This window comes from Narcine bancroftii, chromosome 1, assembly GCF_036971445.1.
Source record: "Narcine bancroftii isolate sNarBan1 chromosome 1, sNarBan1.hap1, whole genome shotgun sequence".
Taxonomy (NCBI): domain Eukaryota; kingdom Metazoa; phylum Chordata; class Chondrichthyes; order Torpediniformes; family Narcinidae; genus Narcine; species Narcine bancroftii.
This window is the reverse complement of record NC_091469.1, coordinates 333,434,584-333,451,677: the sequence shown is the minus strand read 5'-3', so window position 1 is coordinate 333,451,677 and position 17,094 is coordinate 333,434,584. Positions and strand designations below refer to the sequence as shown.

General features: G+C 37.8%; 1 protein-coding gene across 6 annotated transcripts in view; it reads right to left on the bottom strand.

Annotated features, from left to right (window-relative positions):
- Window positions 1–608: 608 nt before the first annotated feature.
- The window catches only part of LOC138748554 (dnaJ homolog subfamily C member 13), a 173,059-nt gene continuing 156,573 nt past the window's right edge, over window positions 609–17,094 (bottom strand). For 3 of the 6 annotated variants that reach the window (XM_069908962.1, XM_069908967.1, XM_069908976.1), the window contains 6 exons: window positions 13,729–13,902; window positions 11,991–12,170; window positions 7,613–7,753; window positions 5,455–5,598; window positions 3,789–3,888; window positions 609–1,416 (listed from right to left, as the gene is read on the bottom strand). In XM_069908962.1, coding sequence (XP_069765063.1) covers window positions 1,316–1,416; window positions 3,789–3,888; window positions 5,455–5,598; window positions 7,613–7,753; window positions 11,991–12,170; window positions 13,729–13,902 — 840 coding nt within the window. In that variant the 3' untranslated portion in view covers window positions 609–1,315. Of the gene's footprint in view, window positions 1,417–3,788; window positions 3,889–5,454; window positions 5,599–7,612; window positions 7,754–11,990; window positions 12,171–13,728; window positions 13,903–13,969; window positions 14,217–17,094 lie in introns of those variants that run through there. The other 3 variants (XM_069908984.1, XM_069908992.1, XM_069908999.1) reach the window with 3 other exon arrangements.

The following is a 17,094-nucleotide window of genomic DNA, read 5'->3' as shown; positions in this document are numbered from 1 at the left end:
TTTCTGTAACTTTTATAACCTTTTTTCTCACCTTTTCAAGGAGAATAGGAATTATAGTCTAACCCCAGGTCATCACGTGGCACGCCCCCAACATTCATCTCATCATTCCTTTTAGTTGCAAATCCAGGCCCTGTTGCTTGATCACACTGATGACTTTATTGCTAGATGCACAAGTATAGATCCAATTAAAGTTTTGTTTCCTGCAAACAAGTGTGCATCATATGCCACAAGGGAAAGATAATAAAGATTAAACAATAAATAAATGTTCACAGTCAAAGTTAGTGCAAGGAAAAAATGTTCAATTGTTAGATGGATCTTTTGATGATCCCAGAGTAGTTTATAGTTTGTTTAGGGAGGTTGAAAAGCTTGATAGCCATTGGGGGGAAAAAAAAACATCTTGTTGGTGCTAAACTTCTGTTTAAAAGGAGCAGAGAGATGTTGGGCATGGTTCCTTTATGATGTTGGCTGCCTTCTTGAAGAAGCATGAAGATGAAAAATTTGAGGTTTGATGAAAAAAATCAAAAGGAGCTCTCAATACAAAGTATATTCAGTTGTAGCAGAAGTGGCAAAATTAGATTAGTTGCTAGAATACCACAGAACCAATGATGCCAATTCCCTTTGCACTTTATTCTTAAAATTTTATGTACAAGTACCTGTACTGATTTTCTAATGTACATTCAAATATAGAAAGTTTACATATGGTATATAGCACAGGTCACAATTACAGTAGGTATTTATAATATGAATGTCCACGTTAGCACTTTTTTGAAGCATCTTTCATCAGAAATAGAAAGCAGTTATACAAATGTTTTACAATGTTTTATTAAGCAGGCTCTTAAAGATTAGCCACTAGCAGGATCAGGCCTGATCAGAAACTGGTTTAGTTAACATCAATGATGCTTTTCAAAAAAAAACTTTCCTCACTCTCATGTTTTTAAAATAGCAGGCAGACAGTTGGAAAAGATTGAACTCCTGCTATCCCACAAACTGAAAACTAAAACTGTAAAATTAAGAAAACAATCCAGTATTTAGATTCACAGTCAGATATATTAAGTGCAAAGTAAATATTTGGGTATTTTTTGGGAAAAATCTTGAACTTTCCATCTGTGAACAATACCATTTTCAATGAAACATGTTGATCACCTGTATAAAATTACCATTTTACAAATAAAATGTAAGCATTATTTTCTGAATGCAACAAGTGGGAAGAATTAACTTTGTAATTCTGTACAACAGTTTATTTGGAAGGTCATCATAAGGATGGTTCACAATTAGGATGTACTTGATCTTCATGGCAAGGAATGTCAACCATCTGTCATCTGGCAACATCAACCACTTCACTATCTACAGGAGGTGGTCCACTTGAAATTACTGGTGACATTGTTCCTGAAGTAAGATAGCCAGCAATTCCAGGACCTGGATAAAAAGAATACAAGTTGCAGAGCATATTTGGACTGACCAAACATATCTTGGAAAGCATCTCAAACCAACATCACACAAAATCACATTCAATCACTCAAGTTTACAGTTGAGTATCCCCCAAAATATTGATTTTTCTCATTCATGCCTGCTCTTCTTCAGCTCACCTCATTGTTATGAGACCTCTGTATTCTAATTTCTTCACTGACTTCCAAAGCATCAATCCAACTCACCAGGGCTTCCTCAGCTGTATTTCCCAAACCTCTGCCAATTAAAGGTGGTCACCAGGCTTGTGGAACTCCACTCACAGGCTCTCCAGGTAACACACAATCCTGACTTACAAACCTGAATGAAACCTGAATGAATCCTGAAGCTCCTTACATTACAGCCCTGTTGGAGGACCTTTACCAGATGGAATGCAACAGCCCTAGATGGTGGCTTGTTACCACCTTCTCAGGAGCAAGTCAGATGATAAATGAGCATGAACCAATGGACTTGCCATTGTTCACATTCAGAAAAGTAATGAATTAAAAAAGAGTTCATCCACACATTGATCATATAAAATCCATATGGGCAGAAGTCAGAGAGGTCTCATTTGAGTGTGTACAATTTGAAGAGCACTTCAAAAGGCAGTGATGCAGTGAATCTACAAGGTTTGGTTCTACAGATTTTGGCTAACTAGATTTAATTTAAAAAACCTCAAAAACAAGCATTGAGGAAGATTTTATCTACCTGCTGCCCAGTTAAGAATTGAACATTGTGCCTGCCAGAGAAGCCCTAAAGCCCACTTTTGAGATGAAGGGTATTAGTACCAGTTAGGAGAGAAGGCGAGGCACCTAGGGAAGAAAAAAGATAGACAAAAGATGACAGGAGAAAGCTTAAAGAAAAGCAATGCTGTATTAGGTAAGTAAATAAAGCAGGAAAGCATAGATCATCTTGAGTAGCTGTTAATCTTTTACATAACTTGGAGCAAAAGAATTCACCAGTACAGAATATTCCGTGCAACTATGACTCAAGTGAGAGTGTACCACAAATGAACAAGCCACACGAGAGGCAAAGTCCACTGAGGACATGCTATTAAGCAACCTTTTGTGCAAATACTATGTGAAACTCTTCAGTTTGCATTTTATAGAAAGCTCAACCAATCCAAAAATAATCCGAACAGTTTCAAAGTCATTTTACAAAATATCCAAAGCAAGTTTCGTTCCATAAGACTGCTCTAGATCAGTGATTTACAGGTTCAAAAGAGGAACAAATTGTCAGAATATTGGTGACACTATGATAACTATCAGTTATTCCCAAATTTAGCAGTTAACATTTTCTTCATTTTTTAATGATCATGTGATCTAGACCTTTGATGTCCGGTTTTTAAAATCCCTTTCATGTCCACAGCCTCTAATCCAGCCTCAAATGAAGGCACTTCAAAAAATACTGGGGTTTCAACTCTGGAGGAGGCCCTTACAACTAAAGCAAAACCAATAGAAGTTACTTGAAAGCACAATTTACATGCAAAGATTTAAAACACAAACAAGGAATGGATAGCAGAATAAAATTAAAGGAACTGAGCTAATGGAACATTCTATTGCTCCATGGACAAGTGATGAGCAGTATAAATATTGCATTAAAACTGGAGATCAATTTTCTCATGCAAAAGGTATCATGGAATATGTAAAATAGCCTCAAATAGTTACTGAAGTCATTAAAATCAGTTTGAGCGGAATTAAACCAAAATGTGAAAAGAAAAAGCAAAAGATATGTGCAAGTGCATTCAGACAATCTTATTTGGTAATAATGTTACCAAGATTAGTCCATTTTTACTCAGCTCAAGTCTGAAGATTTTCCACGTTTATTGAACTTTATACCCTTGCTTTATGTGAGTGTGTATTCAAGTCGTCCCTATGTACTGTTTCCAACATCTATAGGTATTGCCATTCAGAGCAAGATTTGTTTTGCTTTCCAAATATTTAATTCACAATAGATATGACCACCAGGGCCTATAATGTGTCATTTTTTTTTCCCCCATGGTATTCTCTCCAGCTGAAACTTCAGTTGGTCTGACCTCTCCTCTTCCAGAGTGGGGACTGTTGATCATGACATTGTCATGTCAGGTGCATATGTGGGGAAAACTAGAAGCCAACTATCACAGCCATTTTCTCCTGAACAAATTACCCAAATATCTGTGGGGGGAGAGAATCATAACCCAGAGCAATTGGTAAATCTACAATGAATCTAACAGTAAATTCAAAAAAATAAATTGTCATGTACTTCAAATGGAATTCCCACACAACATTTAAATATTGGAAACAGAAAATATTGCAGAACAGCTGCCATCATACAGTGTATTACAGACGAGTGAGAATAGTACTCACCTGTAAGATATCCTGCTGTTTGAGACTCAGAAATAAATAAATCATGCTTCTGGTCTTTAAAGGCACTCCATACAGAAGAACGACACAGGATTTCATTCACCTGAACAAATAAGCTATTTAAACACATTGTGACCAACTCCCCAGATGACTGTACATCTAAACAATGCCAGCTCTCCAAACTACACAATCTAGAAATGCTTACACAGAGCTTCATGGGAAGTAGGAAAATCAAATGATCAAACCAGTGACAATGAACATTCAGGGAAATGAGAAAAGGAATATTCATTTTTTATAAGATGAATTAAATGCTCCCATTTTGATCTTCAGTTCCTGCAAATGGACTTTTTAAAATCACTCCTGGTTAATGAGCACGTTAATACAGTTCATATTAAAAATTCCACCCAACCCAACTTCTGCAGTTTTCCATCATATTGAAGATATAATTTCAAATATACAGTTGTTTCACAGTAAATACAGGAAAACAATTTCTGTTAATTTTTGGACACTAGCATCATGAACACTACACAGGCAGCTCTGCCTTCTGCACTCAAGGTTTAAGGTCACTTTCTCAAGCAATCAGAGAGAATGGAATCTAAACATTTGACACCTGGGGATCCATGGCAGTTGGGAGCTCTAGGTTTATCACGGTCAGCAATTACTGACAAAGGAAGGTGTACGTTTCGTAAATACACAGAAGTGCCAAAGAAACAGCATGGTGAGCGAGCGCAAGGGCAGCACAGTTAGCACAATGCTATTACAGTGCCAGCAACCTGGGTTCAAATCCAGCACCATAAGGAGTTTGTATGTTCTCCTCACATCTGCATGGGTTTCCTCCGGATGCTTCGGTTTCACTCTTCAAAACATATAGGGGTTGTAGATTCATTGGGTTATTTGGCAGTGCGGGGTCATGGGCCAGGTGGCCTGTTACCGTGGTCTATCTCTAAAATTTTTTAAAAAATAATTAAACTCAGCAGGTCCCACAGTGTCCAGTTTTTCAGGCTGCTGAGTTTCTCCAGCACTTTTATGCATTTACTACAATCACGGCGTCTGCAGACATTCTTGTTTCACCCAAGGAGTATATGTAGGATCTGATGACAGTGAATGTCTCCCTCGGTGTTTCAACCAACCTGGACTATGATAACTTCCATTCAGCACTACACAGACCAAGTAGCATTCACAGGGTGAACTGAAACTGGTCAACCATCAACAATTGCAAAAGTAAATAATTCATTTAAAAATATAATGTGCCAGGCAACGAATCTTGCAGGATAACCGACACGCTTTTATGCAGGGTATCTCCAAAAGCAGAGATTTCAGCAAATTTCTTTCCAAAATGGCACAGATCACACTCTACACCAGGTAGAGCAACAAGGCTTTCATGGAAAGCCACTTCAGGCTTCAGAGTGACAAAGCATTTCTGATTTATTCATTTAAGTATTAAAATTATTCTGAACATAGCTCCGTTTCTTTGGAAATTTACAAACAAGTTGTCAAGAATGGAAAAGAGGAACCTCTGTCCCTTTAGAGTTCACCTTTCTTGCCGTTAATTTTGGTTACTGGATATCCACATATAGATCATCTCTACAATAGGGCAATGTCTCGAATTGTTCAGATTGCTCTCATCAGGGCAGAATCTGTGAGACTTTGAAAATTAATACATCTTTACCTGTTCACCATACTGTAAACTCCGTGTCATTGATTTAAGTGCATTTACAATCTGAGCTTTAGTGGCAGCTTGGTTTTCAACCTTCTCAAGTCCTATTCCTTCCAACAGCTGCAAAAGATATGGCACCAACTCCACCTTTAGACCCTTGAGGAATAAAAGAGAGGAAAACGGTAACTCTGACTTGGAAATTGGAACAAAGGATTGTAAATTTACTATTTCCACATCTATAAATGTCAAATGATGGCTGGATTAACCATTCTGCAAAGCAGTGAAGGGAAATTTCCGGCTGTAAAATTTTAACAAATTAACAGGCAAATATTATATTTTGAGCCAAGCTTCAATGCTGCTTCCACATTTCACTCTGTGCACTCTATAACAATATAGAGAGTCCAGAGATATTAGGAGAAACAGATGGATATGGGGAATAATCCATCCAGCACATTCACCTCCACGTTTTAACACTGACTACATCTGCCCTGCTCATCTTCTATTACAGAGCTGGTTGCCAGTGAACCTCTGCCATGTGCTCCACACACCATAAACTTGCACTTTGCAATCAGAGAGGGTGATTAGAAGGGATAGTGAAACTGCAGCAAGGGGTTGAACCGGTGGGAGAAATGAAGTCACAGGAGAGTGAAGAGCAAAAAGATCAGTGCATTGGAATGGCCTTGGTCCTGCCAGCCCCTCCCACCTTACCCAGGATGAGAGACCAAGGACATGACAGGTGGAAAATGTGGCAAAACAGAAGGTCTTCCATTTTTGTTCAAAAATAAAGATGACAAGAGATTAATATCAATGACACAGTTAACATGCAGGTAAGCCAAACAATCAGGAAACAAACAATACTTTGGATTTTATTGCAAGAGAATTTCAGTACAAGGTTTTTCCGAGGATATGTATAGTCCCCAACAATGCAGATAAAATCTTTTGTGCTAGCTTCAGGCCCAAGGAAGGATATCAAAAGTGTGGATGGGGAAAACAGTTGGGTGTTGTTCTTGAGGGTACATTAGGCAAAGTTTAGAAGCAGACAAATTTTTTAAGGTGCACAACAGGGTAGATGTTTCCCTGGTGCATGTCCTGAATGCACTTTATTTTGAATCGAAAACTCAAAATTAGAAATGATCACTCGGGGCAAAGAATCCCTTCACTCAGAGGATTGTGAATCTTTGGCATTCTCAACTTGAAGGCTGTGGAGCATCATTCTTGATTTTAACGAATGGTGGGCAGGTTCAAGGTACCAAACAGTTCACTCCTGCTTCTTTATCTTGTGAATTTATAACCCCCTTGTCAATAAAATGTCAAACTCCTCAGGAGGCTGAGGCAAGGCTACTGGCCCCCTTTTTGACAATATTTTACAAGAGCAGATTGAGTGTCCTGTCTGGCTGTATCATGAGTGGTATGGTAGCATCAGTCTCTAAGGCATCAGACCAGAAATCAATCCAGAGGATCATCAAAATGGCTGAGAAAATCATTGGGGTGTTAATTTCCTCTCCTGAGGACATTCACCAGGAGCATTGTTTAAATAGAGTCCAAAGAATTATTTTCCATCTATCACAGAGGATCTTTGACCCACAGCCATCAAAATCAGGATTGCCAAGCTTCTCTCACAGGCCGAGTGATTGGTGAATAGTATCCAATAACCTTGGGTCTCATAAATTAAACTAGCAAATTATTCTAAAAAAATATTTTCTTGTATATTTTTTATCTATAAAAATGATTATTATGTGCCGTGTCTTGTATTTGTGTGTGTATCACAGTCCAGAAAATGCAGTTTCATCTGGTGGCATATGTACAGTCAGATGATAATAAATGAACTTGAAGCTATTTGTTCAGTATAATTATGCCCAATTACTTTCATTTCCCCTTGCATTTTCAATTCTAAAGGCAGGTCTGCCACAGGAGTAATTAAAGTGGCTTGTGATTAGTTGCAATATGAAGGGTTGTAACATTTATCACACTCCATCCTACATCTGCAGCAAGAACGTTGGTGCAAACGTACATTGTATATGTAGGACAAACTCTATCACCTCCAGGGAGGACTGGACAATTATAACCAGCTCTTTCACTCTGCCTCCCATATCCCAGGCAACAAACCACATGTTGGGGAGAAATATTCAATACTCACCAATTCAGATTCACAAAATAAACAGCTACACACCTGAGCTACCAAGTCAGTCTGCTCTTTCTGAAACATTCGATTCAGAGACTCGGAGGCAAGGCCGATCATATCCGATCGCATCTTCATTCCATTCATCAACGGCCCAATAGTTTCCAGAACTGCCATAGCTCGGACACACAACTTAAACAAGAAATTTGTCTCGTTAAAGTGGAAAACAATTTCATGTGTTTGGAAAATATTTGGGAAATTTTACTAAAAGCTGCTCTCTGACATTATTTTTAGTTATCTGTATGATCACAATCTGAAAATAACTAGCTACCATATACCAATTTCTAAGGGCATTAAGCATTCTTTTCCTCTGACTGCCATTGCTGCCATCACACTGTACAACCCAGTCTGATTCAATGGATACAACTTGGCATCTCTAGTGATATTCAGAAAGGCATCAGATGGGACATCCTTATTTCTTTCACAGCCAATGGGGATTAAACAACAAGGGGAAGGTGACCTCTGCATGAAAACCTCTGAAGCACATGCAAAATATCTATATCAAGAGTTTGGAAAGGAAGAGTGAAAAACTGCTGTTGTAATCAACGTCTGGGATAAAAAGTTCAGAGATCTTAAGTTTCTGCTGCTGGAATATCAGGAATTCATGGGCTAAATCAAAACAATGATTAGATTAAATGTGTCACCTGAATCTCTGGCTAACTGCATGGCAAGCTGGTAAGAAGATACAAGACCAAGGATTAATGCAAAGAGAAGGAGATAAAGGAATTTACAAGAAGGTGCAGAAACCTTGTGGGTGCATCTGACTGGGTTGCTTGAAAGGCTTCATGTGAGTAAATCAATCCAGCAGAGGAGTGGAAGATCTCAGCCAGACAAAACTAAAAATCAGTTTTAAGGCAAAGAAAGTAGTGAGAGAAATTCCAAGTGTTGAGACAGTACCAATATTTTTAGATTCAGAAAGGAAAAATAACAACATAAAAATGCAGTGAGAAAACAGGAGTGGATAAAATGTGGAAGATGATATTCAAGGTGAAAGAACTGACTTGAGTACTTGAATACACAAAGGAATCAAAAAGCAATTTTGAAATAAATATGTCATTAGTGATTCTAACTTATAAACTAAGTATGACTGGATAATATCCCAGGTGATAGCATTGTCAGAGGACAGGAAAATCAAAGAATGAATAGCAGCACTGATAAAATATTCCATTAAGGCATCATAAAACAATTGGCAAGAGTTTATACAACATACACTGTTCTTACAGAATAATAACAAAAAAAATGTTGCAAAGTGTTGCCTACAGACCTACTGATTTTTTTTTCCTCTCTGATTTCAGCCATCTTATTTCCATTCTTTAAATGTGTACGTTGCGTACAGTTTCTTTTTGCACTACCAATAAGTGGTAATCCTACTTCAACCACAGGAAAAAGAATCTCAGGGTTATATGTGATGTCATGCATGAACTCTGACAATAAATCTGAAATCTGTGACCTGGGGTTGGATGAATAAATGCAGAGTTTAGAAAATAACTCCACAAAAATGTGATAACAGAAGACTAATATCACCAGACAGCAGGAAATGAGGCTGGAAACAAAAAGAAATAAATTTCAGGTGTGATCAACTCAGAATAATGTATTCTGGAGTAGAGAGCAAAGGTAGTGTTATATTTAATGTCCAGGATAGATAATATTCTCAAGCTAAGGAACCAGCCACCTAGTATTGACTGCACATTGTGGAATACCACACTAAATAGGGAGAGTATAGTGAATTTATGAATAATTCAAATTCTTGCGAGACTGACTGAAGAAATGCAAATATATTTCACAGTACAGTGGGTAGCTTATGAATGCAAAAAAGGTGCGAAAAGGTTGAACAATGTACATATCATAGATGGGCAAGTGTCCTACATGTAATAAATCTTGTACAAAATCACAAGGGTTTATAGAAATGCAAAGAATAGAAATCCTATTGCTAGAGTTATAAACCACAGCAAAAGGATTTAAATACAACTAACCATTTTAAAAACTCAGAATATCAAGGACAATACTAAAAGGTTTAGAGGAGAATATGGAAGAAAAAACTATCTGACCGGCCTTCTGGTTTTGTTTCAGATTTCCAGTTTATGCATTTTTTAAAAAAAAAATTCAGGATAGAGGCTATTAACAGTTTTCTTATTACATTATCAGATAGTACATCTCTCCTTTAAAGCTCAGGCATGGTGGAGAAAAAGCCAACTTTAAGAAAAACTTTAGGGATTCTAGTGCAATAATTACAAGGAGATGCAACAGAGGGACCACATTTAGTAAACCAATGTTGCCCTTGCATTGATTTAATTTTTATTTAATGATTTTTAAAGTTAGAGATGCAGCACGGTAACAGGCCACTCTGACCCACAAGCCTGTGTAGCCAAACACCTTACAAGGCAGGGGCAATTCTAAACCGGGTCGCTGGCACTGTAATTGTAATTGTAATGCACTATCTATGACCCTTTTATTTTAAACTTTTCTCTGACCCTTTTCTCTGTAACACTATTCATTCCACTTGCTTTCTGCACCATCCTGTGGTTGAAGTGCCTGGATAGCAACTAGAACAAGTTTTCCATTGTATCTTACCATATGACATGTGACAATAAACAAATCATTTGTTGCAAAATTAATTCAAGCGATACTCAGAGATGGAGGGCTACAAATGCTGCTGAAGTACAGGTTCGGGGATCAATGACCAAAGAAAAGGAGATGATAAAATCGTAAACTATAGATCACTTTAAGTCAGCCATTCTCAACAAATATTTCATTTTTTCATGCAGTGGATAGGAGAAAAGTATGGAAGAAACCAAAATTTGACTGCTTCACCGGGGGGGGGGGGGGGGGTGTGGGGGCGGTTGGTTACATAAACTTTGAACAAAGTCTTAAGGGGGCCATAGCCAAAAAAAGGTTGAGAAATGCTGTTTTCAGGCATGGCTGTAGGACATAAATATAAGACATTAAATAAGTATTAACATTATTCCTTTAATTAAAAAAACACAAATGCACAAATATTGGGGAGAAAAAAAACAGGAAATTCTTGAAATATTCAGCAAGTTAGACAGCATCTGTGGAGAGATGAAGAGTTAATATTTCCTAATCACCAAGCTAAAACATTAACTCTGATTCTGTCTCAACAGACAGGTCTGCTGAGCATTTCCAGCATTTTCTGTTTTATTCCTCTTAACAAAAAAGGTATAAAATTATTTCTCATCTCCAAGCCGCGGCAGAGCTCACGAACAGCCTGTCTAATATGTCAAGGTAATTCAACTCCTTTAAAGATAGAGGGAAAGATTTTTACTGCAAGTTAACCACCTCCTTAGAGATTAGAATTCTACTTTATCAAGACATCTCTCGACATGGGATACATTTAAATGACCATGCAGGCTTGAAGTGAACATCAACTTTGTGTTGCACTTGGAGAGTTGTGGGATAAAGTACTTATTTTTAGATTAAATATTAATTTAACATTAAATTGTGAACCCAATATATAAACTTATTTAAACTGTCTGAGTCAAGCAGCATCTGTGGTGGGAGTGCATGGGTAAAAGAATTGCCGAAGCTTTGGGTTGAGACCCTGCAGACATAGACAATTGCTCTCCATACCCCTCCACAGTCGCAGTTCAACCGACCAAGTTCCTCCAGCAGTCTATTGTTTTGCTCCATATTCTAGTATCTGCAATCTCCTTTCTTGTCCTCGCTCAGCTTTTGTTTGTGGATTGTAAATGCCAATGATTTAGTGCATTACCTTGATCTGACAGGCTGACTTTTATAAAAAGGCAGGAAAATAAGGAGCTACATGAGTACAGGTGGTTCATTGCAAGAAAACTGAACTCAAGCTTGTGTTTAGTGGAATCTGTAAGCAGCTTATGATATTTCCTGGGCAACGTGAATTTTTAAAAAAAATGCTCACATTCTAAAACTATTTTGCTAATCCTAGAACAGTCTTCTTTTGTAAACAAACCCATGACAATGGATTAAGGTGCCTTGCAGCACAAACATTATTCGCCATTTGTGCCAACACGAAGGTAGCTGCAGAAGAGGGAGGATTACTTATGTGTCCTATCCTATGTATGTATTTGGAAGTGATTAACCTGCATGCAATACACTACATAACTGAAGTCAGCTTGATTCATATCATGGGATGGTCTTGATGGACGCAGTCTTCAGCAGCAGAACTGAAGAAAATCTCATCAGGCAAATCCAAAACTTAGGTAATGTACAGATGAATAAGCACTAGTTACAGAAGTGACAAAAATCAAATCAAGCAAATGCAATGAAGACTTAACTCACAGAACCTAATGATTAAACACAGTAAAAAAAAAATTAAAAGCTGTAGAAGAAAATCAAAATCGCTATTTCACGCTGGAATAAAATAAATCTTTACCTCGTTGTCAGAAAGAGCATGAATGAGCCGGATTGATGACTTGGGGATGGCATTATTTTTGTGGTTCAGAGCTTTAATAACTTTAGGAAGATGGCCTAATGGAGGTACCTGGTCTGCCAGCTGAGGCTGCGAATAAAAGAGGCAGACTGCTGCTGTGGTAACCATTTCTAAAGTTTCACCCTGTGCAGAGAAGACGACCAATTACAAGAGTGCAAGATACAAACTTTGTTTCCCACTAGATGATAAATTTAACCTGTAGAGAGAAAGCTACACAGATAAAATAACAGAACAAGAAAATGACATTTGGACCAACTGAATTAATGTTTTTTTCATTACTTGAGCTTCAATATATGCCTCAATTGCTTTCTCCCATACCAACCTGTGCTTTTCATCTGAGGATTCCACGTAATAGCATTCTATGTTCTTACCACTTTTGCGTTTAAAAAAAAATCCTGAATTCTTTATCAGATTTTCAGGTTCTTATTGTGCATTTTCCCTTGCTTTGAATCCCTCACAACAGGGAACATTATTTGAATGCCTAATCCATTAAACCTCCAAGCAACTAGGAAGCAAATAAAAAGTCAGCCAAACCAAGCCTTTTTAAGCAGAAGAAAGAGGCCTCTAATTATACTGGACAATGAAGATTTTGTTTCCTGAACACTTTTGGCTGTATTTTCTTGAGTTCATGATCATAAAAATTTCCTATCATTTACTTCTTGTGATTTCCTGTCATATTTTTAACATGCTTCAAGCATACAAAGCCACAAGTGCAAAATGTCATCGAAAATAATTTTTCTGCATTTGCACTTTGACGTCTTCCCTGCTGATCTTGGTGGAGTCAATGATAAACAGGGTGAAAGGTTTCACCAAGACATAGCGACCATGGAAAAACAGTATCAGGGCAACTGGACTCCGTCAATGCTGGTATGCTGGTCAACTATTGTTGGGACACTGACATGAGAGGTATCAGATGCTGAGTACAAACAAAAATAACCCACAAAACATTCTTAGGCCAGTTGAATTAAAGCAATGGATCAGCATCATTATGCAATTAAACATTCCAAATTCAATAAAAGTTAATGTTTCTCCAATTTCATTATACAGCAAACATGAAATCATCTTTGCGCTCATAATCTTTGTTTTTTTCAAGAAGCAAACTTTTTGAAAAAAAATTGGTTGTCCTGTGTTTTCAGTATTTCCTGATAGTTGCACCCACCCAGTTCTAACGACAGATAATCATTTTTGCTCTTTCCCGTGCTTCAAGTTTTGGTCTCCAAATTGCAAAAGAATTTATCTATTGTACCTCAAAAGTGCTGCAACTGTGATTTGAGTTTAACATTAATTCAAAAGCAGAGAAGTTGATTTTTCTAGAAGTCCTGGTAACTGCACATCTTATTGTGACTCAATATTTTGTGAATCTGCAGCCATTTATCATTCTCTGTTCTCTAATTTGACGAGAATAATCTCATCAAACCTTATGGTTGCAGACACACCTACAATGAAATTCATTTCCCATTTCACTCATTCTGCCAGTTTGTTGATGCTGCTTTCTGCAACCTTCTTAATGTTAACTATATTCCCATTTGGGAAAGTCATCTTGCAAATGCAGATCTTCTATTGGTTAGGTAACCATTTTTGGAAACAATTCCTGTAGGTTTAAAAATTGCATTTTAATTAACAGAAGTCATTATTTTTTTGTACTCATTCACTCATTGTTTGACAAACACATTAGACTTACATGAGGATTATTTGATTCCAGAAGTTCAGTCAACTTCTCCAGCAATGCAACAAGAAATTCTCGAGGTTTCCGGAGAACCCAACCTGGCTGTGCAATAAAGATCCGCAAAAATACTCCTCCCACTGATAATTCATCTCCAACTTCACCATAGACAACTGTAAAATCTTCAGGCAGCTAAAGAGCATGGAGATTAGTTTTACACAAACAGAAACATCATTTCCTTAAGTCTCTACCAGACTACATAAGCTATACTATAATTCACAGTTTACAAAGTAATTTTGCATTATATTTAATTACCCTGCCATAAATTTGTCACTAAGCTAAAAGTCTTTATATTAAAAAAATCACAAGCACAGATTGATGCTTGCACGACAGCACACTTCTCCTCCTGAAATTTTTTGGGTCCAAGCTTTTCCTTCAATGGCCAGGGAAGTGTCAATGTCAAACAAATTAGACGAGGCTTCCTTTCAGCTGTGTTCAACATTCACCTACATTTTGAAGGAATAGATTGTCATCTTCCATGTCCAAATGATATACCCATAAAAGCATTTAGACAAATTTAATTACACATTATCTTTAATAATAGAAACAGTTTTGCAGTGAATACAATGTGGCTTCAACTGTATCTGTAATCTATAATTAACCCCATGAAAATTTTCAGAAACACTGACATTTATATATTCACGACTGAATATGTATTTCACAGAAAAATTCAGAATCTATACCTGTTAGCAACCCTGAATGGGAAACAGCAATAATTTTTGCAAATGCTAAAATTTTATGTAACATGGACCTCTGATTATTGCTACCACCATGATTGCACAATCTAGGACAGATTCTGGTAAAATTCCAAAATAAAAATCCATCAAAATGCCTTGTTCTTCCCTCCCCACATCATACCACTGACATCCACATAGACACCCACCACACACATACACAGGGCTAGAATTTAAATTGCAGATTATACAAATGTTCTAGTCATCTAATACCTTTAAAGTGAATTATTTAAGTGATACATTTTGGGGAAGGGTGGGAAGGGGTGGTAGTAGTAAATTAATACAAGTAAATTACTAGTCTTTTTGACAAATTTATTTGCAGAAAATGGTGAAAAATCAAGGAACAAACATTAAAAATAGAACTCAAATAAAATATTGATTTTCCAGAAGGCAATGAACAGACTACAAAAAATGCAGAGTTCAAATACTACAACATAGAAGGATTACTGAAGCAAATCAGAGTATCTGCCAAGGAGAAGAAATCTTTAGGATGACTTTTTTTTTAATTAATTTTTTTATTTTTCACACTATGAACCATATGAACCAAAATACACACAAACATTTCCCTCTTGAATATACACAGTTTCATTTTCTCCCTTTTTTCCCCCCGTCCCTTCCCTCCCCTCCCTACCCCCCTCCAAACCCATTAAACGTTTAACATATACAATACAATAAAGCCATTAAACAATGTCATCACACAATGAAAATAAACAAGAAAATTGTGTTATCTACTTTTAGACACTGGGTCAGTTCATTTCGTCGTCTTCTCATTCTTATCATTTTAGGGGGAAAAGGTCGCGGTCGGCCCTCGCTGTTGTGTTCTATGTAAGGTTCCCAAATTTGTTCAAATAATGTGACTTTATTTCTTAAATTATATATTTATTCCAATGGAATACATTTATTCATTTCTATGTACCATTGCTGTACTCTCAGGCTCTCTTCCGATTTCCAAGTTAACATTATACATTTTTTTGCTACAGCTAAGGCTATCATCATAAATCTTTTTTGCACTTCATCCAGTTTGAGGCCTAATTCTTTACTTCTTACATTACTTAGAAGAAAGATCTCTGGATTTTTTGGTATGTTGCTTTTTGTGATTTTATTTAATATCTGATTTAAATCTTCCCAAAATGTTTTCACTTTCCTACATGCCTAAATTGCATGTACTGTTGTTCCCATTTCCTTCTTACAGCGAAAATATCTATCTGATAAGGTTGGATCCCATTTATTTAACTTTTGGGGCGTGATATATAGCCTGTGTAACCAATTATATTGTATCATTCGTAACCTCATATTTATTATATTTCTCATAGTTCCGGAGCATAGCTTTTCCCATATTTCTTTTTTTATCTTTTATATTTAGATCTTGTTCCCACTTTTGTTTGGGTTTACAGCTTGTTTCCTTGTTCTGTTTCTCTTGCAGCTTGATTACATGTTTGTTATAAATCTTTTAATTATCATTGTGTCTGTAATCACATATTCAAAGCTGCTTCCTTCTGGTAACCTCAGCCTGCTTCCCAGTTTGTCCTTTAAGTAGATTTTCAGTTGGTGGTATGCAAACATTGTACTGTGAGTTATTCCATATTTGTACTTCATTTGTTAAAATGTTAATAAATTATTTCCCAAAAAACAATTTTCTATTCTTTTAATCCCTTTTCTCTCCCATTCTCTAAAGCACACATGTCAAACTCTGGCCCGCGGGCCAAATTTGGCCCGCGATATAATTATATTTGGCCCACAAGATCATATTAAATATATATTAGAGTTGGTCCGCTGGCCGCCGCGCCAGTATAGCGAATGCACACTGAAGGTGAAAATGAAGACGCCGGAGGTGTGGAGGGATCTCAGAGTTCCGAATCCCGAGGATCGGAGCGCCGCACTCAGCCCGCCCAGCTCCCGGACACACAGACGCGACTGGAGTTGGGGACCATCCTCGCTGGGTCTGCGGTTCAGCGGCGACGCCGGACCGAAAGTCTCGTTGGCGATGCCTTCGCCCTCGCTCCGTGCGCGGCGGACCCTGCCTCCCGCTCCTTTTGTTGGAGACGAGCCCGGCGCCTTGAGATCGCAGTTTAATCCCTCTCCAACCATGGGAGGGGTTGGGAGCAACGCGCTCTTCTCAGCCAATTCCTTCACCGCCCCGGACGCTGGTGTTTCAACGGGGAGTTCGTGTGCCTTCGTCAGGCGACCGACCTGTTGGTCCAAGACAAGGGGAGAGCGTACAAACTCCACACAGACAGCACCTGAACTCGGGTGAACGTGGAGCTGCGACCCCACATTCCACATCAGGACTGTGTGTAAGATTGGGAGCAGTGAGACGGAAGCTTATTTTGTTCCTGTGATTTAAGCCTTTCTTGGGGTGGGGGGGGGGTCCTTCTCTGACCACTTGCCTAACAATTAACCTAATCAGATGTGGAGTTACCACAATACAACAGTTCTCAACCTTTTTCTTTCCACTCGCGTCCCTGTGCCATTGGTGCTCTGTGATTAGTAAGGGATTGCTTAAGGTGGTCTGTGGGTGGAAAGAAAAAGTTTGAAGACCACTGCTTTAATCATCCCTCATTGACTCGTCATGTGCACGGTTTCAGACGCT